This window comes from Cervus elaphus, chromosome 33 (assembly GCF_910594005.1).
Source record: "Cervus elaphus chromosome 33, mCerEla1.1, whole genome shotgun sequence".
In the NCBI taxonomy this organism is placed as follows: domain Eukaryota; kingdom Metazoa; phylum Chordata; class Mammalia; order Artiodactyla; family Cervidae; genus Cervus; species Cervus elaphus.
Genome location: NC_057847.1, coordinates 70,236,879 through 70,260,751, shown reverse-complemented (window position 1 = coordinate 70,260,751; position 23,873 = coordinate 70,236,879). Strand labels below are relative to the sequence as shown.

General features: G+C 49.6%; 1 protein-coding gene across 1 annotated transcript; it reads right to left on the bottom strand.

Moving 5' to 3' along the window:
• Positions 1-7,084: 7,084 nt before the first annotated feature.
• LOC122688727 (5-hydroxytryptamine receptor 5B-like) lies at positions 7,085-23,321 on the bottom strand. The gene is made up of 2 exons (XM_043894930.1): positions 21,767-23,321; positions 7,085-8,626 (listed from the first exon to the last, which is right to left on the bottom strand). Exons 1-2 carry the CDS (start codon positions 22,541-22,543, stop codon positions 8,294-8,296), a joined length of 1,110 nt encoding a protein of 369 aa, XP_043750865.1. The 5' UTR covers positions 22,544-23,321; the 3' UTR covers positions 7,085-8,293.
• Positions 23,322-23,873: the final 552 nt, after the last annotated feature.

The following is a 23,873-nucleotide window of genomic DNA, read 5'->3' as shown; positions in this document are numbered from 1 at the left end:
TGCAGGTAGAGCTCCAGGGGCAAGGGAAGGAGCGGACGGTAGAACTGTGAACTATCTCAGGTTCAGGAAAACACCTTGGTGGTCTTGCTGAGAAGCTCACAGGCCTAACTAACAACTTGTGAGCAGGCTATTCATGTGTGGTCCCAGGTGGTGGGAGGAGAAACGGGTTCTCCTGGAGGTCATGGTGGCCCTCCTCTCTGGATGACTGAAGAAAGTTGGGCATAGCTAATCCAGAGGAACTGATGCGTCTTCCAGAAGTGGGGGTGTTGACTTTGGGCTGTGTTTCCACAGTTTCATTTGGTTTTGGTGTAGGGACGTATCAGGAGATGTTGTTTCCATTTTTAAGTCCCTTAGGACTAAGGGATAAGGCCTAAAAAAGATAATAAATCAGTTTCTGTTCCTTGAACACATCTTGAGTTAAACTGCAGAAGCCAGTCTTGAGAATTATGTTTGCTATGGATAACGCACAGCGCGGATGGTGCCTTTGTGAGTAAAGAGGACATTAAATGTGCTTTATAGTCAGGCCTCAGAGGTCAGGGGCCCTCCCAGGACCCGTCCTGTGTGCCCAGAGGATGGCTGGCTGCTCTGCTGAGCCCACATGCTTTTCTGGAGATGACAAATGCATCATGGTTGTAAAGCTTGTGCTACCAGGGGAAGGAGGGTTCTCCAGGAGCAGTCCGTCCTCCCTGTTCGGCCAGGGCAGTGAGCTTGCTGACGGCCAGGGCCTGGGCTGGGCCCCCATCCCATGTGCACCTTCAGGAGTCAGAGCTGCTGTGAGCAGGACAGACTGATGACCTACAGGCATCTGGGAAGATGCTCGGGTTGTGTGTGTTCCCGTCCGTGGCCTGGGTTCAGGCTCCTGGGTCACCGCTTGGCTAATTGCACCCAGGGAGGTGCCAAGGTCACTCGTCAGGGGCCCGAGTGGGCACAGCCCAAGTGCGTCAGGCCTAAGTGCTCATTGGAGTCTACAGGGTGTGATTTTAACCGGGTTCACTGCCCATGTTCTGTAGAAAGCTGGGTGTCCTGCCAGCAAAACCAGAAGGCCAAGGGGCTGGGAGACAGGAGACCCTTCCCGGGCTGAGGATTCACCCCCTGACAATCCCTGCAGCTCCTGGGCCTCCTGAAACCAGACGCAGGAGACGGGGGTCCTCGGGCTGTCACCGTGACCAGAGCAGTCCTGCCCGAGGGCACTTTGGGCCCGTGGCCCGCACACCTGTGCCACCTGATCCCTGGCACCTCAGCACGGCCTCACGGTGCCCCCTCTGCAGGCGATCAGGGACGTGGCCTTGTAGCAACAAGTTACCGTGGCTGAGCCCGAGAGGCAGTTAATTGACTTGAACGAAACTGAGGAAGGAAGTGCTCTGAGTCCTTTGTGGCCGCTGGTGGCCTTAAGCACAACTTGCTGCTCAGCTGGACAGTGAGGAGCCCCCGTAGGGTGAGGGCCCCCCATCTGTCCAAGCGGCTGGCACTGACCAAGAGAGGGGCCTTGTGTGATGTGTCCTCAGAGTGCGCAGCCGTGACAGTTCCGTCTCCTAGCACACGGTGACAGGCTAAAAATGCCGTGTAAAAAAATAATGTCATGGTCTCCCTGCTCTCACAGTAAATGTGTGGAAATGTTGGGGGGATTTAGCATCTGGTCTGCGGCCTCTTTGGTGACATGGGGAATACGATGAGCTCTCCACGTCAGCCTCCCGTCAGTTCCTCAGACGTGCCAGGCTCACACTGCTTGGCCTCTGCCTGGACCGCTCTCCCTCCAAGATTGTGGGCCCGGGCTTTCCCAGACACCCGATGCTCGCACAGATGCCTCGGTGTCAGCCTGCAGCCCTGACCACACACCGCCCTCTCCCCTGCTCTCCCATCTTATCGGCACACGTCACTGTTGGACGGCACCCTCCCTAAGTCCTGTGCGACATCTGTGAGCTGCCCTCCGCTCGGGTGTGACATCTGTGAGCTGCCCTCCGCTCGGGTGTGACATCTGTGAGCTGCCCTCCGCTTGGGTGTAAGCAGCAAAAGCAGGGACGTCACCTGTATTGTTCTCTGCCGTCTCCCTGGCATCTGACTAGAGTGGATGATCAGGAAACTCTGGCTGGATAAAATAGCTTCTCCAAACTGCAGCTATGCATCCTGCTATTAGCAGAGTTTAAATTGAACCTTTCATCTGATTTGTGCTTAGCTTGAGAATGAGGGGGTGATTTTATTCAGCCACTTTAGAGGGTCTCAGAGTGTTTGTTACACTGTAACTTTGATGGCTGAGATGAGAAGGGTGTCCGAGGTTTCAGACGTTTCAAAGGCATTACTTTTTGCAGATGGTTCCCCCGCCCCATACAGATGGGGGGAGTGAGGGGGCAAAGGGAACACATTATTGTCAGAGATGAGGTCAGGAGTATGTCTTGGCTCAGAGTAAACCATGCATAAAGGTAGCCTGGCTGGCTGAAATGACTGAGCCACAGGAAACCAAGCAGTGGGAAGCACCCTGGGATACGGTGTTGGCGGAAGTATGCACGGTACAACCCCATGGAGGACAGTCAGACAGTGTCTATCAAAAGTGAAAATGCAAAAACCTTCCAGGTCAGCAGTGCTACGTCTAAGGATTTTTCCTATATACAAGGAATTGCATTTCAGCATTATTTGTAATAGCAAGAAGATGGAAACTACCACCAACATAGGGCAATGGTTAAATAATTGTGGCAAATCCACACAATGGTATATTAAGCTATTCTCTATGTACTCCCATGGAATGATCCCTAAGATGCATGGTTAAGTGGAGATAAAGACTTGGCTTACTAGTGTTTATTTCTGAAAATAAAAGGAAGAGGGTGGGGAAAATGTGGCTGTATATATACTTGTGTGTGCACGCACAGGTAGAGAATCTCGGGGGGGATCCACAGGAACCTGACGGCTTTGGCTGCCTCTGGGATGAGGGGTGGGGGTTACTTTTCACGGTTTACGTTTTGTACGTTTTGAATTTTGTACCATGTACATGTGTTATCTATTCAAAAAATAAAGTTTTTAAATTTTTAAAAAGAAACACGATGTCAGATTTTTGGTCAGTAAATCCGCTTTCCTTAGGAATTTAAAGTCCTTGAGCCCAAAGTAGTTGATCTCATTTTCTCGGGTCTTGGGGAAAACAGGGAAGTGGAGAGGGGCCTCCTCCTCCGGAAGAACAACTCTGGGGAGACGAGCAGCGAGGGTGGCCTGCTCCCACTGTGTGGGCGGAGCGGCCGTGTGGGGGACGGGGCTGGGGGGCTGGACGGTGAAGGGGCGGCATCCTGGGACAGACCGGGGCTGCGGCACAGGCACCTCCGTCTCGAGGATCACAGCCCAACCCCTGTTCCCCTGGCTTTGGGGCTTTACTAACTGCAGATGGCACCTCTGAGCCATGGTCCAAGGGGGGCCCCACCTGTCTGGCGTGGAAACCTGCTGTGGGCGATCCTTTCCCTTTCCCGTCCCTTTGTTTTACAGACGGTTTTTACAGTACTGATTTTGTTCAGCTCTAGGTGGCGATGTGTGCAGCCCCAGGAGAGGAATCATGACAGCTTTTCAAAAACAGTCATGAATTCTGTTTGCCAAGAATTGGTTTACAGATGGGTGTCTAACCCAGTCACAGCCAGTACAGAGGAGACCTTCCCACTGATAATCAACTCGGGATGGCAGAGAAGAGCTTCTGTTCTGGCAGCTCGTTGGGGAAGGGCAAGGGGTTTGCAGCAGGCTTCACCATCTCGAGAGCATCAGAAAGGACCTCCCAGCACCCTGAGCTCAGCGGAGTGAAAGGCTGAAAAGAGCCTGGCTCGCTGAAGGTATGACACCTCCATATTTCTTGTTCTCTGAGAAAAATCCCTGTTCACTCACTCATTCAACCAACAAACATTTGAGGTTCTGCTCTGGGTCAGACCCTGGGAATGGATCCCAGCAGGCAAAGGAACTTGTTTTCCTAGGGCTATACTCCTGTGGGGAAATACAAACAGGTAACACACACACTGGGTCACATGTGGCTTCAATGTGCTGACTCAGCAAAGACGCAGCTCAGGACTGTCCACTATGGTGGTGACGGCTGCAATTTTATCATGAGTAGTCAGAGAATACAACTTTACATTCTTAACGGAAGACTGCCTCGGTTCGGTTTATGTTCTGAAGCTTGTACCAGAGGGCCAGGTGATTTGCTGCCTATTAGAGATACTACACTTTTATCCATCCCATCAGGGATTCTCAGTGTTCAGAGTCTCCTGGTTTCATCTAGGCCAGCAGAAGACATCGCTGTAGCATTCTGCTTTACAAAGTGTCTCCTGTCCCTGATTGCCTTTCTTTCGCTTTTTAGACACACTGGTTGTCTCTGAATTGTATAAACTGTATACTTTTACTTGCTTTCATTTTATTTTTGTAACATATAAGCCAGGTACTTTTTTATGATTTAAATGCTACAAGTACTATTTTTTGCATGATTTTAAAATTGCTCTCAGAGTTCATATTTCGGTGTCAGGTTAATTCAGGGCTTCCCTGGTGGCTCAGTTGGTAAAGAATCAGCCTGCAGTGCGGGAGACCCAGGTTCGATCCTTGGGTCAAGAAGATCCCTTGGAGAAGGGAATGGCTACCCACTCCAGTATTCTTGACTGCAGCATTCCATGGACAGAGGAGCCTGGTGAGCTGTGCAGTCAATGGGGTCTCAAAGGGTCAGACACAACCGAGCAACTAACACTTTCACTTTCACTTCAGGTTAATTCAGGTAAGAGAGAAAAAGTATTTTGCATTTTTCTAGATTTGTGGGCTTTTCTGTTTTAGAGGTTTGACTCATGAGTGTTTTCATTATAAAAGTCCTATTTAGAAAAAAATTACTGTTTATTGTCTGCCCCTTCTTTAGGATATCTATGTTCTTAGCACTAAATAAAATATTAATAAGCAAAACCTCACTACAAGTGAAGGAATGAGTCACATGGGTAGATACCTGTGTGATGCGAGTTCCAGGCACAGACAGGAGCAGGTGTCAAGGGGTAGGTAGGAGCACGCACAGCAGGTGAGTCTGAGGAGTGGGAAGGGGACCTGTGTGGGGAACCATGGGAGGGTTTTGACAAGATCTCAGCGAAGACACCTCTGGTGGTGTGCTGCCTACAGGCTACAGGAGAGGCAGGGGTTGCAGCAGGAAGCCCAGCTAAGCAATGACTGATAACCTAGATGAAGCACACCTGGGTGGGACAAAAGTTTTCAGAGATAATGCATACCTTTTCCATACTACAGTCTAATGTTTTTCCTGTTCTACTTAACTTTTGAAAAATGCTAACCACTGTATCGGATTCCATTCTCACTCCCCAGAGCAGACATCCTAGTCATGGCACCCTGGCAGGTGGAATGTGCTTCCTCACCCCTGGACTTCGGGTTGGGCCTGGTCCTGGGTTGTTAGCAGCCTTGACAGGAGCAAAGGTTTGAGAATGTGCTGTCTATTGGACTCGCCCTCCTGTAGCCTCTCTGGAGGAGAACTTACCCTGCTGGCCGGAGGAGGTTCAGACACTCATGGAGCAGATGAGGACCAACCTGCAGCTTGAAGCTGAGCCCAGAAGAGCCCAGCCTGAACCAGTGAAATCCCAGCGACTCACAGACACCTCAGCAGAGAAGGAGGCTTTTTGCTATACATCTGTCAGATTCTGCAATGATTGTGTGCAGATATTGAGAACATAGCTGACTGAGATGATCACCAACTGATTTCATGGCAACTTGACCTGGAGTTTAAAAGACACTCCTCTGTACCATCCAGCTTCAGTGTGGAGAGAGCAGGTCAGGGGCCAAAGAGAAGGCTTCTATGATGGTACCCACACATGGAAGAGATGCTCACAGAGGACAACAGTTGTGAGCAGAATCCAGATTCCCCTCAGACATGCCTGAAGAAACATGAAGGCCATGATAAAGGGGAGAAAAATAGCATGCTTTATGCAGGACAAAATTTATAAAATAAAACTGCTAGGTTAGCCACATCCACCCTACAGACCTGGAACTTTGTGGAACTGGATTTGGACATGAAGACCCTTTAGTGATAACTTAATCAGCAAATAAATCCTGACGAGATTAATTCTAGTTACAGCCTCCTGGCCTTGTCTCCCTCGTGTCCTACAGGCAGATTTGAGGCAGGACAGAGACTAGGCTTAAGGAAATTCCTGCAATATTTATTGTAAGTCTGATGTCTTGTCAATAGATTTCTATTTCTGATACTCTGTATTAAAAGGAATTACATATGGATACATGGATATGTATGGCTGCGTCCCTTTGTTGTTTACCTGACACTAAATCAAAACATTAATAGTTTTTGAACTGTTTTTATTAGGGTATAGCCGTATACCTCAACACAAAATAAGTTCAAAAATAAAAGGAATTACAAGTACATCCTTACATAAAGTTAATCATCAACTGACCTGTCTCAATAACCTCACATATGCAGATGTCACCACCCTTATGGCAGAAAGTGAAAAACTAAAGAGTCTCTTGATGAAAGTGAAAGAGGAGAGTGAAAAAGTTGGCTTAAAGCTCAACATTCAAAAAACCAAGATCATGGCATCCGGTCCCATCACTTCATGGCAAATAGATGGGGGAACAGTGGAAACAGTGGCTGACTTTATTTTGGGGGACTCCAAAATCACTGCAGATGGTGACTGCAGCCACGAAATTAAAAGACACTCCTTGGAAGGAAAGTTATGAGCAACCTAGACAGCATATTAAAAAGCAGAGACATTACTTTGTCAACAAAGGTCTGTCTAGTCGAGGCTATGGTTTTTCCAGTGGTCATGTATGGATCTGAGAGTTGAACTATAAAAAAAGCTTAGCACAGAAGAATTGATGCTTTTGAACTGTGGTGTTGGAGAAGACTCTTGACAGTCCCTTGGACTGCAAGAAGAACCAACCAGTCCATCTGAAAGGAGATCAGTCCTGGGTGTTCATTGGTAGGACTGATGTTGAAGCTGAAACTCCAATACTTTGGCCACCTGATGCAAAGAGCTGACTCATTTGAAAAGACCCTGATGCTGGGAAAGATTGAGGGCAGGAGGGGAAGGGGACGACAGAGGATGAGATGGTTGGATGGCATCACCAACTTAATGGACATGAGTTTGGGGAGACTCTGGCAGTTGGTGATGAATAGGGAGGCCTGGCGTGCTGCAGTTCATGGGGTCGCAAAGAGTCGGACATGACTGAGCGACTGAACTGAACTGATCTGTCTCAGAAATTGAGCATTTTGTAATTATAGTGAGTGGTCAGGGAAGGCCTAAGTAAAGAAAAAGTTGAAGTCTGAAAGGTCCAACAGAAGTTGCCATCAAATTAGTCAGCAGACAACTTGCTTTTAAGAAGTACTCAATGTAAATGATTCCCTCTGCCTGGGATGCTTCCATAATGATCTTACATTAAGTCAAGGCCCAGGCCAAATGAACACAATGATAAAGCATCTATCCAATAGTGACAGTGAGCCTAAAAATATCACTGCCCCCTCCTCCAAACCGCACCTAGGCTCTCCCTCTAAGGCCCCTTGCTGGAATCCAAGTAGAAAAATACAAGTGGAACCACTACACCATGTGTGGGTCTCATGGTACCAAATGCAAACCAACATTGAAATGTGGAGTCCAGTCAGATTTCGGTTGTGTTCCCTTCATTTTCCCATGTTAAGATTCAGGCAGACTTGGTCCAGGTACCCATTCTGCCACCAAGCAGGTCACTGGGCCCTGTGCTGAGAATATGGTGAGGAGACAAAGGAAGAGCAAGTTGGCTTCCACTCTGGTCTGCTGCATGCTTAGTCACTTCAGTCATGTCCATCTCTTTGAAACCCTATGGACTGTAGCCCGCCAGGCTCTTCTGTCCATGGGATTCTCCAGGCAAGAATGCCAGAGTGGGTTGTCATGCCTTCCTCCAGGGGATCTTCCCGATGCAGGGATTGAACCCATGTCTGTTACATCTCCTGCATTGGCAGGCAGCTTCTTTACCACTAGCACCACCTGGGATACCACTCTCGTATGAATTCTGGCCAATTAGCAATAACTGCCGAATGCACTGTCCAGAAAGGATTCTGAGGCTGAGTCCCAGCTCAGTGGGAAGATATGCTGAGATCGATTAGCAATGTCTGCATCACTTGGTGAGAGGGCATAGCTGCACGCTTGCCACCCACCTGCTGTCTTTCTGGAGGGCCTTTGGCTTCGCTGCTCCTGTAGTCCAGGCCCAAGTGCTATGGTTCCCAAATGTCGTCAATACTCAGCGGTGGGACGGCTCTGGCCCGGATCACAAATGAAGGGGAGAAATTCCAGTTCCCTCCCCTCTCCAAGCCCTGGCTTTATCTCTGCTTGGTGAAAAGGTTCTTGAAGGCATTGTTGTAGTTCTTGTTAAACGCCGTGTAAATCAGGGGATTGAAGAAAGAGTTGGAGTAGCCTAGCCACAGGAACACGCTTTTCCAGACGGGGGGCAGGCTGCAGGCGCAGAGGGGGCCAATGAGCTCGGCCAGGAAGAAGGGGGTCCAGCACAGCACGAACACGCCGATGAGGATGCCCACCATCACGGCCGCCCGCTTCTCCTTCTGCTCCCGCCACGAGGCTCCGCTCGCCGGAAAGGCCGCCGCGGGGCGGCGGGCCGTGCACGCCATCTCAGCCTCCTGAGGGGCCTCCTTTCCCTGGGAACAGGGGAAATGCACAATTCAAAGATAAAATGCGTGAGGCTGGGCCATACAGTGACATACAATACATCCAACCTTGGCCAGCCCCTCCCCTCCAGCCCCATACGAGATGCACTGATCCATCATCATCACATGTGTGTGCTCAGCTGTGTAGTGCTCCTTGCGACCCTAAGGACTGTAGATCGCCAGGCTCCTCTGTTCATGGAATTTTCCAGGCAAGAATACTGGAGTGGGTTGCCATTTCTTCCCCCAGGGGATCTTCCTGACCCAGGGATCAGGCATCTCCTGTGTCTCCTGCATTGTAGATATATTCTTAACCCCTGAGCCATCAGGGAAGCCCAACTGATGCCATAATCCACCCCCAAATATTAACGCTAGGTGAAAAAGTTCTTGAAACCATAGGTTAAAATATGTCCTGAAGGTTCTTCAGGGACTGAGAGTGGTGGTGGTCCCCACAATGTCAGATATTAGAACAAATAATTCTTTACCATCTGAGCCACCAGGGAATCCCAATCAAAAAATAATATGATCTAAAAACGGGGGCGGGGGAGGCACTTAAGAACACGCGCCTTGGTGTCAGACCCTGGCTTGAGCTCCAGCCCCACTGGCCAAGCCGTTTCCTTGTATGAGGCCGGGTGACCAAGCCCCCTCCCCGCCACAAGGCCACCATGAATGAGCACTGGGAATGTGTGTGGGTGCCCAGCACAACCCCCTGCCACAGGCACTCACAGCTCAGTACTCATGGACGGGGGTGGTGCTGGGACCCGGACCCTGAATGGAACAGACCCAGGCCTGCCCCTCACAAAGTTCACAGCCAGAGAGGCAGGTCGCCTGTAAACATCAATATTGCAAGAAATTATATGATTACTGTGTTAAGTGGATTCACTTTAAATTAGGAGATAATGTTGTGTCGCCTAGCTTAAACAAGCCAAGTGTAAGTGACCTTGTGGTGATAATTAGCTACCATTTAAGGAGCCTCTGGCTGCTCTCCACCCTCTCACCCCCAGCCTTTGGTCACTTCCTATCTGCCTCTTGAGTCTCAGCTTAAAGGCCACCAGCCTCTCAGAGCAGCGCTGTTGCCCCCTTAAACTCAGTCACGTCTCTCTGTGCTCTGTGCACGTTCCCCTCCTTTGTAGCCATGGGTGCGATCACGGGTGTCACACGAGGTGCCCCTCTGGCCCAAGCTGAACCACAGCAGGCTGGGCTTTCCTGGTACAACACCTACCTGGCAGCACCACCTGGCGCCCGGTCAGAGCCTAGGAAACAGATGCCACGTTGACTGATCGTTTCAACCACACGCTCCTCACCTGCGTGTCTCTTCCTTTCCAGAAGGCTGCCAGCCATGATGCTGGAGAAAACACAGAGGCAAGGGGCCCCCAGGCAAGGACTGCAGCTCGTTTCTCTCCCAGACGCAGCTGGCAGCAGCCATCAGGAGAGCCACCCGACCTCCAGGCACCAAGGGAGGAGCCCGGGTTCCTCTCACCTGGCCCAGGATGGAGCTTAGAAGGCACCCAGGTGGTCTGATCTCTGCAAACCCGCGGCTCCTCACGCTAAGCTCTACCTTCAAATTCTCCGTCTCTGCTACTTCCTGCCAACACTCATCTCTATTTATTTGGAAAATCACTAAGTCATCCTGAAACAGATCATGGTGGCATGGACAAAGTTGAGTCCTTTCCTTTCTGAGTGTAAACCCAGCCTCCTCCCGCCTGCCACTCAGAGAGAGAGAAGGAAAAGGCAGGTGACTCCAGGAGAGACCAACAGCACGTCCCTCCCCCCACCCCTCTGCCCCTTACACAGTCCTGGCTCCGCAAACACGCACCCTGCACAGACCAGCGGGCAGCCCCTCTTTAATGAGCCATCCCAAGGTTTCCGGTCCACCTGAGGCAGGCAGGAGCTGAAGCTCCTTTCTCCCCTTTAGAAGAGGTGACACTGACCAATTCTCACATGATGGATGACCAGCATCCACTGATGGAAGTCTGAGGAAGAAAACGTGACATCCTAAAATCCCCTACGGATATTAGCAGTCTATTGTCTGCAGGAAACAATATTATCAGGGCAGGAGAGGCGGTGGTGGTGGGTGGTTTGTTTGTATTCCTCCCATTCAGCTCATTAAAGGGCACTTTTGAAAAGATTTTTTTCTGCTGACCTCAATGACCTCCCAGGCACTTGAATTCCTTCCTCCCTTAACACAATTCCAAATCCTTGTCATGCTACAAAGTAAACACATGGGGTCAATTCACTTCAAAGGGATCCTAGGGGAAGAGAAACAGAAAAGGCAAATCCACTAATTAGGTTTAAAACACCTCAGCTTCCATCACTGCAGCATTCAGCAGAATCCCGCTTTGCTCCACCAACATGGAGCCTTATGTTCACAGCCTGTCACCTGAGCCTGCTGCATCCTGGGCGGAGGGACAGGACAGACTTTCCAGAACAGCCTCCAAGTCAACAAGTCAGTGAGGTCAGACCCTGGTTTGCTAGAAGACGAACAAGCATGGCTTTTTTCATCTGAAGAAATAGAAAACCAAAAGACACAAAGAACAATTCCAGAAAAGCCACTGTAAAACAGACACTTGTAATGACTAACTCTGATTCACCCTCATGCCAAAGCTTCAGGCAATTATCTCCATTTGACGGTGGAGAAAACACAGAACCTATTTTAGGACCACATTTATGCTTGGGATGCCTTCCAAATGAATGTCTCTGGCTTCCTGGAAACTGTCTAGGGGCTCCAGCAGTCAGCTCTGGGGCCAGCCCTGAGCTTCTCCATCTTTCCTCTTTGGTTGGGTGTCTCCTCAGCCTCTTTGCCCTGACAATGCTCTCTAGCAGTGGCAATCACTCAGTCGTTTCCGACTCTTTATGATCCTATGAACTGTAGCCCTGCCAGGCTCCTCTGTCCATGGAATTCTCCAGGCAAGAGTACTGGAGTGGGTTGCCATTTCCTTCTCCAGGGGATCTTCCTGACCCAAGGATTGAACCCCAGATCTCCCACATTGCAGGCAGATTCTTTCCTGTCTGAGCCACCGGGGAAGCCCTGACAATCCTCCCTACACCTGTTGTAAAACTGACCATTCTGGCTTAAAAGGCCTCGGACTCTTAGAATCCACTCATCTGAAGGTTAAAATACTGGGATTCTGACTGTTGAAGGCGCAGAACCAGTAGGACCTGCCACCTTCTGTCCTGCTGTAACAGGACAGGTGCTCTGAGTACATGGACGTTTGGAGATATCAGATGCTACGAGCAAGGTCACACGAGCAGGGCAAAGCAGAACCAAGGTGCCCGCCCATCTGTCTGGCTCCAGGCCTCTTTGGCTTCTCTCTGCCACTGTGAGACACGACCTAAAAGATGAGTTCACCTAAACATCTCCATAGAATCTGAGGCTTTTCCATCTAAAGTTAATTAAGGACCAAATCAGCCAGACAATATATGCTGACATTTATTAATCATCTCCTGGGGCTTCCTTGATGGCTCAGACAGTAAGGAATCTGCCTGCAATGCAGGAGACCCGGATTCAGTCCCTGAGTCAGGAAGATCTCCTGGAGAACAGAATGGCAACCACCCCAATATTCTTGCCTGGAGAATCCCATGGACAGAAAAGCCTGGCGGGTTACAGTCTCTGGGGTCACAAAGAGTTGGACACGACTGAGCAAATAACACTAGACTGGACTAGTGCATGTGGGGACTATGAACTGGAATTTTTCATGAAGTCCCAGTTTCAAATATCCTGTCCCACTATTCTCGTAAGCACTCTGATACCAAGGCACAGATTCTGAATCTTCATGCTGATTGTGAATATTGTGTCACGATCAATACTCCAGGAGGGCAGAGACACGAGTGTCCCGTCCACTGAAGCGTCCCCAGCACCTAGTGTAATGTATGGTCTATAGTAAAATCTCAACAAACACTAAATAAAAAGTTATTTAGGGAGACAAGTTTCTTTTAAGTCTCCTGTGTTTCTACACATTTTGCCAGCAAAGGCACTGACAGCTTTTGTTTCGGACCAGCCTGTCAAGGATGTTTGTATAACAAACAGCCTTGGAAGAATGAGAGAGTATCTCCCAGTAGAAAAGAAGACAGATTTACTTGCAACCCATTATTAAAGATTTAGGTTTCCGAAAAGCAAAGGGCAGGTTTATATACTGTTCAGTGTTGGACAGTACCGACTTGAGTTCCCTAATCTGGGAGTTTCCCTACTATTTGTGATGCAGATCCAGCTGGCCCACTCCATGTCGGTCGCATGGGACTTCGAAGGGAAGAGAAGAGATGCACACATGAAGTTCGTGCTCCCTGTGAACCACGAGTGACAACATCCTCTGACTCTGACCCAGAAGTCTCCTGTCTTATGTCAGTGTCCAGTAAACTAGGGTAGGCTGACTTGTGAGCTTGCCAGCAGGGGAAAATCTCAGAGTTCCTGACAGTCATCTGCTACTGGCCACGTGGTTCCACACACCACCTGACTCAGTTATAACAGCAGCCAGTGACTAAGGAGTAAGGAAACCAAGGCTCAGAGCAAATTAGGGCGTAGGCAGGATTCCAATCTGAGCTCCCAGTTTTGCGTTTCCAGCGATGAAGATCTTTATCCGTCATACATGGTGGGCTTCCTGGAGGATGACAGTGAGACAGTAGTGCGTGGCAGGAACTCAGAGATGTCATCGTTATGTCCCTCTAAGTAAAAGGAATGTGCCTTCCCTCCCCTCTAATTAAAAAAAAAAATCCAGCTGCCACAGGAAGCACCCACAAATGTGTAAACCGCCAGTGTTGTCAGCTGAACACCCTAAGAAGAACTAGAAAAGGAAAGCAGAAAAAAGAAAGATGGTTCCTAATCACTCCTGAAACCAACTAGCTTGGGTGCTGACACACAGGTCAGGCATCCACTATAGCGAGGCTCTTCACAAGGCTGGTGGTGGGGACACGCCAATCCCAGGGACTAATGAAGCCCTGGGAGAGGACGGAGGACATTGAGAGGCATCCCGTTTCGGTTGAAGGCAATCCGAATTGTAACTGGAATTCCCCATTTCTATCCAGAGCTCTAAAGGTCAGGAGATGGAGCACCCAGGTTGCCATTCTCTCTGCCCGTGCTATACAGAGATAACCAAGCTCAAAGCTGCACTTCTCAAAGGCACCTTGACGAGAAAACTAATCAAAATATCCCCTCAAAGTAAACAGAAACTGTCTAATGTCTAACTTGTCTAACAAACTACAACAGGAAATTTTCTCAGCAGCTTCCCTTGTGCAAAAGAAACCAGAAAATAAAGATGTTTCCTTATTTAAAAAAAAAAAACAGATTAATAAATAAAAGCAGAGCACTGCTGGGCTTGAAAAAAATTACCTTTCCCTTGAGTGTAATTACATACACCACAAAGGACAGTTATGCTAAACTCGGGTATGATCATAACATAAAGGACAATCGCTACTATTATTACATTTGGAAAATATGAATTTGGTGGGGGGGGGGGGGGGCGGTGCTCAATTACCCTGGGATGGCTAAGAACTCACTGGAGTTAATACTGAGGAAGGGAAACTGTAATCAAGTGTGTTACTTAAAATTACACAACATTTGTTTCCGTTCTAATATCATCTGATCTAGTCATCCTCTTTTACGGGTGGAGGCCAACGGAAGGTCCTCTGTGTGAGTTCTTACCTTGAGGTCCCCAGACTCCCAGGGCAGAGAGTCTTGGCATAGAGGAGGGTGTAATGGAGAGAGGGGAAGTCTTGCCTTTTGCGCACGCATCCTCCAGCCACGGTGTCTTGACATGGGCGCGTAGGGGGCCATGGCTCCCGTGACAAACACTGCCCGTGCGGTGGAGAGCCCCAGTTCCTACTGCACTGTGGCCTCCATTCTCCCGAAGAGTGGGTGGGAGGCAAGACTGAGGATCACCCTCCAAATAGGCTTCGGGCAGTGCCCTAGGCACACTGGGCAAGCAGGCGCCTACAAGCCTTTCTGAGCAGCAAGTCCAAAGCTTTCTTTAATTTTCAAGGAATTCTGTGACCTGTGAAAGGGTTAATAACCATGGAATTTGAATCTCATTCTTCTACTGAGAAACTCAATCTTCTCTAAGAACTACAAGGATTTAAGAAGTAGCTTGTTGCAAGGTCACTGGGGCAGACACCTGATCCCTGCACCATACTTCATCTACATCCCCCTGCACTTTCCCCAACAATCCAACCAGGGAAAAGAGAAATGGAAGCAGAAGTAAAGAGGCAGAATGAATGTAACAATGGAGGAGAACAAGGAAGAAGTTTCTAGAGAGGGGAAAGCCAGGGGTATCTCTAAAAAGTCTAGAGAAAACGCTCCTTTATCCACACAAGTAGTTCTGAAAACTCTCAGACAATTAGGCATCAGTCTTAAAAGAATCAAATGATAAGTCAGATGTATGTTACCATACAATTTGATGAATAAACTTAACTTTTCTAAAGTTAAAATAATCTTACAATTTGATGAATAAAATTTACTTTTCTTATGTTAAAATAGTCTTGCATGCTGGCATGGGACTGGTTTGAGTCATATTTCTTTTAATAGATGGAATCAGAATAAGGGTGGTGATTTTCCACCATCCTCTTCCCAGAGCTTAGCTCTGACTGAACTCTGGTCCCACACGTGGCTAGGTCCACAAGACCAATAGCCCCTTAGTCTTTGGGGTGGAACAAATGACAGCTAAACATTGAAGATGTGACAAAAACATCAAGTATTCTGTATAGTTTTTAGGTCACTTAGGGCTTATATACTGTATGCTTACAACACAAATCTAATGTGGAGGATTAGTTTGGAGAGGCAAATATTTTGTAATATGACATTACCTAAAATTCAGTTCCAAGTCGTCACAAACCCAATAGTTCAATACCATACATTTATTTTGACCTTTACAGGTTACAAAGTGCTTTCACAAATACTATCAGTCTTTCAAGACCACTGTACTCTGGAACACATGTAAGACATCATTGCAGACTTCCCTGGTGATCCAGTGGCTAAGAATCTGCCTGCCAAAGCAGGGGACACAAGTTCAATCCCTGGTCCAGGAAGATCCTACATGCTGCAGGACAACTAAGCCTGTGCATCACAGTTACTGAGCTGTAGAGTCCGCAAGTCACAACTACTGAAGCCCGTGTGCCCAACAGCCTGTGGTCCACAACAAGAAAAGCCACTTCAATAAGACCTCACACCACAACTAGAGAAAGACCTCGTGCAGCAACGAAGACCTAGCACAGACAAAAAAATAAAATAAAATTTTAAAAGACTTTATTACATTTATAATTCTGTAATTGTGGTTTACTAACATGAATCCCTGGAGAAGGCAATGGCACCCCACTCCAGGGCTCTTGCCTGGAAAATCCCATGGAAGGAGGAGCCTGGTCGGCTGCAGTCCATGGGGTCGCTAAGAGTCGGACACGACTGAGCGACTCACTTTCACTTTTCACTTTTCTGCATTGGAGAAGGAAATGGCAACCCACTCCAGTGTTCTTGCCTGGAGAATGCCAGGGACGGGGGAGCCTGGTGGGCTGCCGTCTATGGGGTCGCACAGAGTCGGACACGACTGAAGCGACTTAGCAGCAGCAGCAGCAGCATGAATCCCTGGAGAGCAGAGACCACTCCTACGAAACCTCAGAGGCTCCCATGTTGTCTGATGTGCAGGTCAGTACAAGTCCAATAACCTTGAATACCATCTGCGCAGCCTTTTGTGGTGGTTTTAAAATACATTCACAGGTTCTTTCACTCATCTCCCAAAAGTTGAGCCTAAGTCGCCTTCCCTTGAGGGTGGGGTGGAGTTAGTGACTCACTTGTAATGAATAGATTTTAGGGGAGAAGTGATGAAACGTAGCTTCTGAGACAGCTCATAAAAGGCACTGCAGTTTCCCCCTTGCCTCACTCTCAGACTGGGGGAAGCCGGCTACTATATCGGGGATGACACTCAGGCAGCCCTGTAGAGCCCTCTGCTAATAGCTGTGTGAACCACAGCTACAACCACAAATGACCTTGGACCAGAACACCCAGCTAAGCTGTTCCCAATGCCAGACCCACAGAAATTGGGTCTGGCATGTTTGTTGTTTGAAGACACTAAATATAGGGGTGATTGTTAAGAAATAACTAACTAATCCACCTATAATGGTGAGCAACAGCAGTAAGAGGTATAAAATAATAACTTATTATTTATAACTTATAAGAAAAGTTGCAAAAAATAGTAACAAAAGTAGTACAGTGGCCATCATTTAGGGTTTACTATTTTAGTTACTCTATATACACTGTTATCTCATCTACTCTTCACAAGAATGTTAAGAAGCAGATAGCAATATTTCTATTTTACCTACAGGGAAATGCAGATGGAGCTGAATTCACTTGGCTAGAGAGTTAATAAGTGGCACAAAAAGAATTGAAATCCAGGTCTCCTTGTTTCCAAATCCCAAGTTCTTAACTAATGTGCACACTGTCTCCCAGCACATGTTTATTGATTGAGTGAATGAAAGAAGGTTTCAACCAAGGCTGCATTACAACCTTCTTGAGCCTGAGGCATCCATGCCTCTGTGGGCCCTTCCTTCTTCCATTAAAAAATATTAAAAATTATATTTTATGATCATATTATTATAAAGACTAATATAATCAAGGCTGAACTCATTACTATTATATTCACTTTCCCTCTAAAAGAAATTAAACAATTTCCATGGGCCCCTAAAAGTATGGCAGCTCTCGGTGGTGTACCCACCATGCCTAATAAATAAGCATGCCCTGATATCAGACACAGCTATCAGACAAACAATTAAAATGAACAAAATGTTTGATGTTGCATTTTAAAAACCAAACAAACAATCTCTATTGACTTTGCTTTTTTCCTCTTCTAAGCAGTAAAGAGTATAGGATAGTAGGAAACAATTATAACCCATGGGGGATGCATTAGGGACAGCAGAATATACTACATCATGGTGTCCCATCTATGAGGTGGGAAAAGAAGGATGCAGATGGAAATTAACCCCCACTCCTGAGAGACGCTGGTGGTGCCTCTGTATTCACTTGTTTTTCAACTCTCCTACAAAGGAGTTCACAATTTTGAGATCCTGCTCCCCATGGATGGGCTGCCATCCACCTGCCAATGCACAAGACACAGGTTGGATCCCTGTGTCAGGAAGATACCTGGAGAAGGAAATGGCGACCCACTCCAGTATTCTTGCCTGGAGAACCTATGAACAGAGCAGCCTGGGAGGCCACAGCCCATGGGCTTGCAACAAGATAACACAATGAGTACCTCAGAACTATCTGAGAACCTGTCTTCCAGGATGAAGTTCTCAGAAAGTCCGCCAACATTATCAACTTTTAGGTTGTTTTTTTCTTGTTGTTGTTTTTAGTTGACATCCCCATGACCCACCTTGACTGGGATATGACTGTCTCCCTCCCATGAAGTTCTAGGTGCTTGTGACAGTGCTCAGAAATTAAATTTCTGCAGAGAGCACAGCATAATGAAAAAGGGATGAAAAGAACAGTGATTTTATTGATAGATCCAGGACAGACTTTAGCTTCTCCACCCAGGAACTGTGAGGTCATGGATGAACTCACTTTATGGCACCTGAATTGGATCATCTGAAGAATGGATGCTTTTGAACTGTGGTGCTGGAGAAGACCCTTGAGAGTCACTTGGACTACAAGGAGATCAAACCGGTCAATCCTAAAGGAAATCAACCCTGAATATTCACTGGAAGGACTGGTGCTAAAGCTGAAGCTGCAGGACCTAAATTCAACTCTGATGTGAAGAGCCAACTCATTGGAAAAGATCCTGATGCTGGGAAAGATTGAGGGCAGGAGGAGAAGGGAGTGACAGACCATCCTCTGTCATGGTTGGATGGCATCCCCAACTCAATGGACACAACTTAAAGACTGAACAACAAGAAAAATGAGAGCTGTGTGGCAAAGATGGTTAATGCTCACCAAAGAGCCATAGGTTCCCCTAGTCTTCACAGACAGTGTCTGGCCAATGGACTGTGCCCGGAAGGGGCTCTTCTGGGTAAGGCAGGTAGAAGCTGCTGTATCTCCAGGTCCCACTTCCTCTTCCACAGCAACCTCAGAAACCACATGTTCAAGACGGCGTGACCTAAAGATGACAAGGGGCCTGGATCCACAAGTCACTGCCTGGAGGAGAGCTGAGCAGGGGAGGGGGGCCACCAGACCCACACTGAACTTTGCGTGAAACTGGGTTAAACCATTAGTCTGGGGATTCTGTGTTACTCAGCGTATCTTAGCTTATCCTGACAAACAGATGCTGTATTGCCAATGTGTCTGGAGCCTGAGGGTTAAATAAGAGGAAGAAGGTAAAGGGTCACTGTGCCTGGAAGAGGGAACTCACTCAGTCAGCATTTCTTTCCACGTCTACTTTCAAAACTTGAGGCATGATTGCAGATTCCTCCCTGATCCTATTTTAGTGTTGGGACCTAGTCACAGAATCCTGAAAACGGTGAAGGGTGAGCACAACCTCATGACCAGAGGCCTTCTGCCTTCCTAAGTGCTCCCATCACCCACAGAAAGCAATAAAGACATTTTGCAGGACCTAAATTCAACTCTACTCATTTCCCCCGGAATGCAGAGAAAAGCAGGTTATACAGAGTGAAATAAGTCTGGAAGAGAAAAACAAATATCACCTGTTAATGCATATATATGGAATCTAGAAAATGGTCCTGATGAACCTATTTGCAGGGCAAGAATAGCAATGCAGATGTAGAGGATGGTCTTGTGGACACAGGGGTGGAAGGAGAGGGGAGGATAAACAGAGAGAGAAGCACTGACATATATCCACTAGCATGTGTGAAACAGATAGCTGGTGAGAAGCTTCTGTGTAACGCAGGAAGCCCAGACCGGCCTCTGCGATGACCTAGAAGGGTGGGACAGAAGGAGAGGGCTGGAAAGGAGCCTCAGGAGAGAGGGGGTTATATGTACTCGTGGCTGGTTCATGTTCTTATACAGCAGAAACCAACACAACATCATAAAGCAACTACCCTCCAATTAAATTTTTTTATAAAGCAGGTGGGGGAAGGCACAGAGAGAGTATTTCTGGCACATTAGTTAAAACTTCTGTTTGGGTGTGGTCAACAAGCTTGCAACTGCTGACTCTGCGACATTACCCAGGAGTTTGAGTGATGGCTTGCTGGAGCCTAAAGAAGCAGGATGTTCTTGAATCCACCTCATCTACAACCTCAGCATCATATGATTCAAGACTCTTAGCCGTGACTTAGACCAATGCGGTGTCTTAGAGGAGAAAGCTTGCAGCCCAAAATGGGAAAGAAGCTCATTGCTGGCAGGTGGCTAAATCACCAGGCTGCTCTGCCTCCCAGAGAACTTTCTCCCTACCAGTGACCATCCTGATTGTCCAGCTCCCCCATCATCGAGGCACATCTGCTTTGTTATCAGCTGCTTGAATAGGGTCTGTCAAAAATGAACACTAAACTCAGGCGTGGCAAGCCTTTCTGGCATCCATTTCACCATGATTTCTCAGGGTGCACCCTGGATCGATGTAACCAGTAAAAGTCTGCCCTGCCTTGGCAATCAGATAGAAAAAGGATAATCACCCCAGGCATTTCCAAGGGACCTTTCAAAGGACATCATTAATTCTGAATAAAGCTCTCCCTTAACAACACTTTCCAATTATAGACTTGACATTCCCGTTTTATCCTACAAAACTCCTCTGCCATTTCATGAAGGGTGTGGGGGGGCGGGAGATGCCTGCTTTTAAAAATACACATATTTGAATAACCTAAGCATCTGAGTTAACTTACAGAATTAAAACAAAGCTAACAACAAAAAAACTGACCCCCTTTCTTTCCCACCTCGTGTCCCCTTCCCCTGGTCCATACATTGTATTAGGAAAGAGGCAATAATTCCTATTATTCTCCAGGACTGAGGGCCTGAAGCCCACAAAGTGAGCTCCAGAGTGAGGAGGGAGTTAGGGTCTCCTAGGGTCTGACCAAAAGGCAGAGAGTCTTCCCAGGTGGCTCAGGGGTAAAGAATCTACCTGCCAAGCAGGAGGTACAAGTTCAATCCCTGGGTGGGGACGATCCCCTGGAGAAGGAAAAGGCAGTCCACTCCAGTATTCTTGCCTGGAGAATCCCATGGACAGAGTGGCCTGGCAGGTTACTGTCCATGGAGTCTCAAGGGTCTGACAGGAATTACAGACTAAACAACAAACAAAAAAAGCAGAAAGCCCCATTCTAAAGACAGTGGAGAGAAGTTCTGCCAAATGCAGGTTCCTCCCTCTCATTCCTTCGTTTCCGGCGCCCATTGTGGATTGCCGGGCAACGCCCGGGCCCTGAGGATCCCCTCGCTCCAGGCAGCTCTGCGACCCCTCCACCGCCGTTTGCCAGGCACTGTGCCAGGGGTCTGCATTCTTTATCTCACGTAAGCCAAGAGCCCTATTACGTAGGAATTAACCAGTCTAAAGTGCAGGAAAAGACGCCCACAGAGATTAAGTAACTGCCCCAAAGTCCTGAGCTTTCTATCTCTTTCCAAAGTCACTAAAGGATAGCACTGAGGTTGAGACAGTGAAAGAAAAGTGATACTTAGACTCATTTTTATCCTCACTTTCCCCTTGGCAGGAAGCTGGCCAATAGAGTGAATAGTCTCGGGACTGCAGGGGTGAAAGAGGGTGCAGTGGAGACAAAAATACCGAGCGAATGGTCACAGAAATGTGTTCAACGGCAGGACGAATTTCCAGCCCCCTGCCGTCACGCTTGGTCTAGCCGGGGCTGGGAAATTGGCGGCTGAGGACTCCCACGGACACAATAGCTCCAGGGGAAAAGCAACGGAGGGCGCCGTGGATCCGCCGCGAGCTCAACGCTACCGAGCAACACTGCCCCTGCCGCCCCTCCCAGCCGCGCGGTGCCGCGGCGCCCGCGCCAGCTCCAGGCCGAGTGGGCAGGTGCTGGCACTCCTTTCCCCACGGCGCACCATCCACGCATGAGCCCCTCGTGTGCGCGCTAGGCGCGGATGCGGAGCTCCTCCGCGAGGGCTGCAGCAGAGCAGATGGCCAACTCCGCGTGCGCTCCGGCTGGCCAACCTGAAAAGCTTGCGCCAAGTGTGCAAACTTGCACCTCCAGCTCTCCCTTTCGCCAGGCTTCCTCGTCCCTCGGCGACCCCTTTCCCAAATCCCCATTCCCCAACCCGCGCCTCACCTGCACGGCGGAGGGCAGGGGCAGCACAGCCCTGCAGCGGCGACCGAAGCGAAACTTGGCCGCCTTATATATCTTCCAGTAGACAAACAGCACCACGCCCAGCGGCAGGTAGAAGGCGCCGCAGGTGGAGAAGACGGCGTAGGAGGGCTCCTGGCTCACCTGGCAGCGCTGGAGTCGAGCGTCGTACGCCTCGCCCCAGCCGAAGAGCAGCGGTGCGAGGGCGATGAGCGCCGAGAGCGCCCAGGTGAGCGCGATCATGAGCGCCGAGGCGCGGCGGCGGGCGCGCAGCGTGTACTGCAGGTGGCGCGTGATAGTCCAGTAGCGGTCCAGGGCGATGGCCGCCACGTTCCAAATGCTGGCGGTGCAGCACATCACGTCGAAGGAGATCCACACGTGGCACAGACGCCTGCCCAGCCGCCACCGTCGCCCAGCCGACAGCTCGCTCACCAGGCTCAGGGGCATTACCAGCGCGGCCACTAGCGCGTCCGACACGGCCGTCGAGGCCACCAAGTTATGCGGCACACGGTGAAAGGCGCGGACGCGCAGGATGGTGACCAGGACCAGCAGGTTCCACAGGAACGTGGCCGCGATCAGCAGCACCAGCAGCGTCACCACCAGCACCGAGAAGACGGAGAAAGGCGGTTCTCGGCCCGGCGGGGCCGCACCTCCTGGGGTCGATCCGACGACCCCGCTTGGGTTTGGGCTGCTGCTGAAGGCTTCGGGTCCCAGGCGAAGGGCGACGCCGGTGGAGGCCACCGAGAGGTTAGCTGCTTCCATAGCGCGGCGCGCGGGATCCCGGCTCCCCCCGCGGGGACGCAAGCGCGCCCTGGGCTTGGCGTGGACGCGGCGAGTAAGGGCGTGGAAGGGGGCCTTGCGTGATGGGGAGGGCAGAGAGGAGTCCAGTTTCCCCTACTCTGGCCCCTCATGGGGCCGCAGCTCCGCACCCCTCTGGCGCCTCGCCGTTGAGTCCTCGTGGGTCTCTTTTCCAGTGGAGAAAAGAGTGGGCCCCCTCAGGAGTCCAACTCGTCCACCTTAGTCTCCGCGCCAGTCCCTCCTGCCTTTCCTCGCGGTTCCCAGGGCAGCGGGCTGTCACAGGGCTGGGAGTCCGAGGGCGTGGCGGGTGTCCGCGCGCAGAGTGGGTTTGGAGAGCGGCCCGCGACTCCGAGCTGAGCTGCACCCGGGGTGGGCGAGGGCGGCGTGGTCTGGGGAACCAGCCGACTGCAGCAGGGCCTTCAGGCTGTCCCTCTCCCCTCTGCGCGGAGAGAACCCTAACGCGGGAGTCCCCGAAGAAGGTTCACAATCGCCTAGGAATTCCGTAGCCGGATCCCCGGGACTCGCCTGAGGTACGGTTTGACATCTAGAAACAGAGGGACCGGCCCTGTCCGGGACCGAGAGGTTCTACTTTCCTCGATCTCCATCCTAAGTATGTGTGAACTAGGGGACTCAGGTGTTAGGGATGCTCAACAGGAAGCTCCTCGACCCGGCTCCATCCTGCCTGCGGCTTCCCTTACTACCCTTCTGCCCCTCTGAGGATTCGTGCTGCCTTGAGAAGTTCTCTCTCTGGCTCTTAGAGAGAACTCGGCTTCTACGCGTTTTGGCCGAGGCACTGAATAGGGCGTGTCCACCACCTCCTCTCCGTCTCCAACCCAACCTTACTGGCTTTCCACCCCGCCCTCCCTTTGCAGTTGCCGAAGTTCCTGATCGTGGGGCACATCTTCCAGTTCTTCACATCCAGGGTGAAGATGGAGTTCTATTTTGTTGAGCCCTGGACAAAGGTGGAAACCAATGGGAAGTGAAATTCCCCCAACCCGCCCCGCCTCCCCCGTTTTCAGTCTCTTTACACTTTAAAAAATAGTTCAATCATAATGCAATCAACTTAAAGCTGCCTTCCAGCCTGTTCCTGGGAGTAGAGTAGAAATGTAAAGGACACAGAGCCCAAACTGCCCCATCTCTTGTCAGGGCAGCTTGGTTTCTTATTAACACCAAGCCTCAGGCTGAGCAGGGTCCGCAGAAGGGGCTTTCTGTGGAAAAATGCCCTAAGCTGCAATGGGTGATGGGGGTGCCTCCCTGGTCCTCTGAGCATCCCACCCCTGGCATCTGGAGAAAT

Excerpts from the sequence above, each read along its gene's own strand:
- LOC122688727 (XM_043894930.1), bottom strand. The coding sequence starts at position 22,543 with ATGGAAGCAGCTAACCTCTCGGTGGCCTCCACCGGCGTCGCCCTTCGC. Across the intron at positions 8,627-21,766 it reads CCCTGCCCTCCGCCGTGCAG|GGAAAGGAGGCCCCTCAGGA; the intron begins GTGAGGCGCGGG and ends CCCTGTTCCCAG.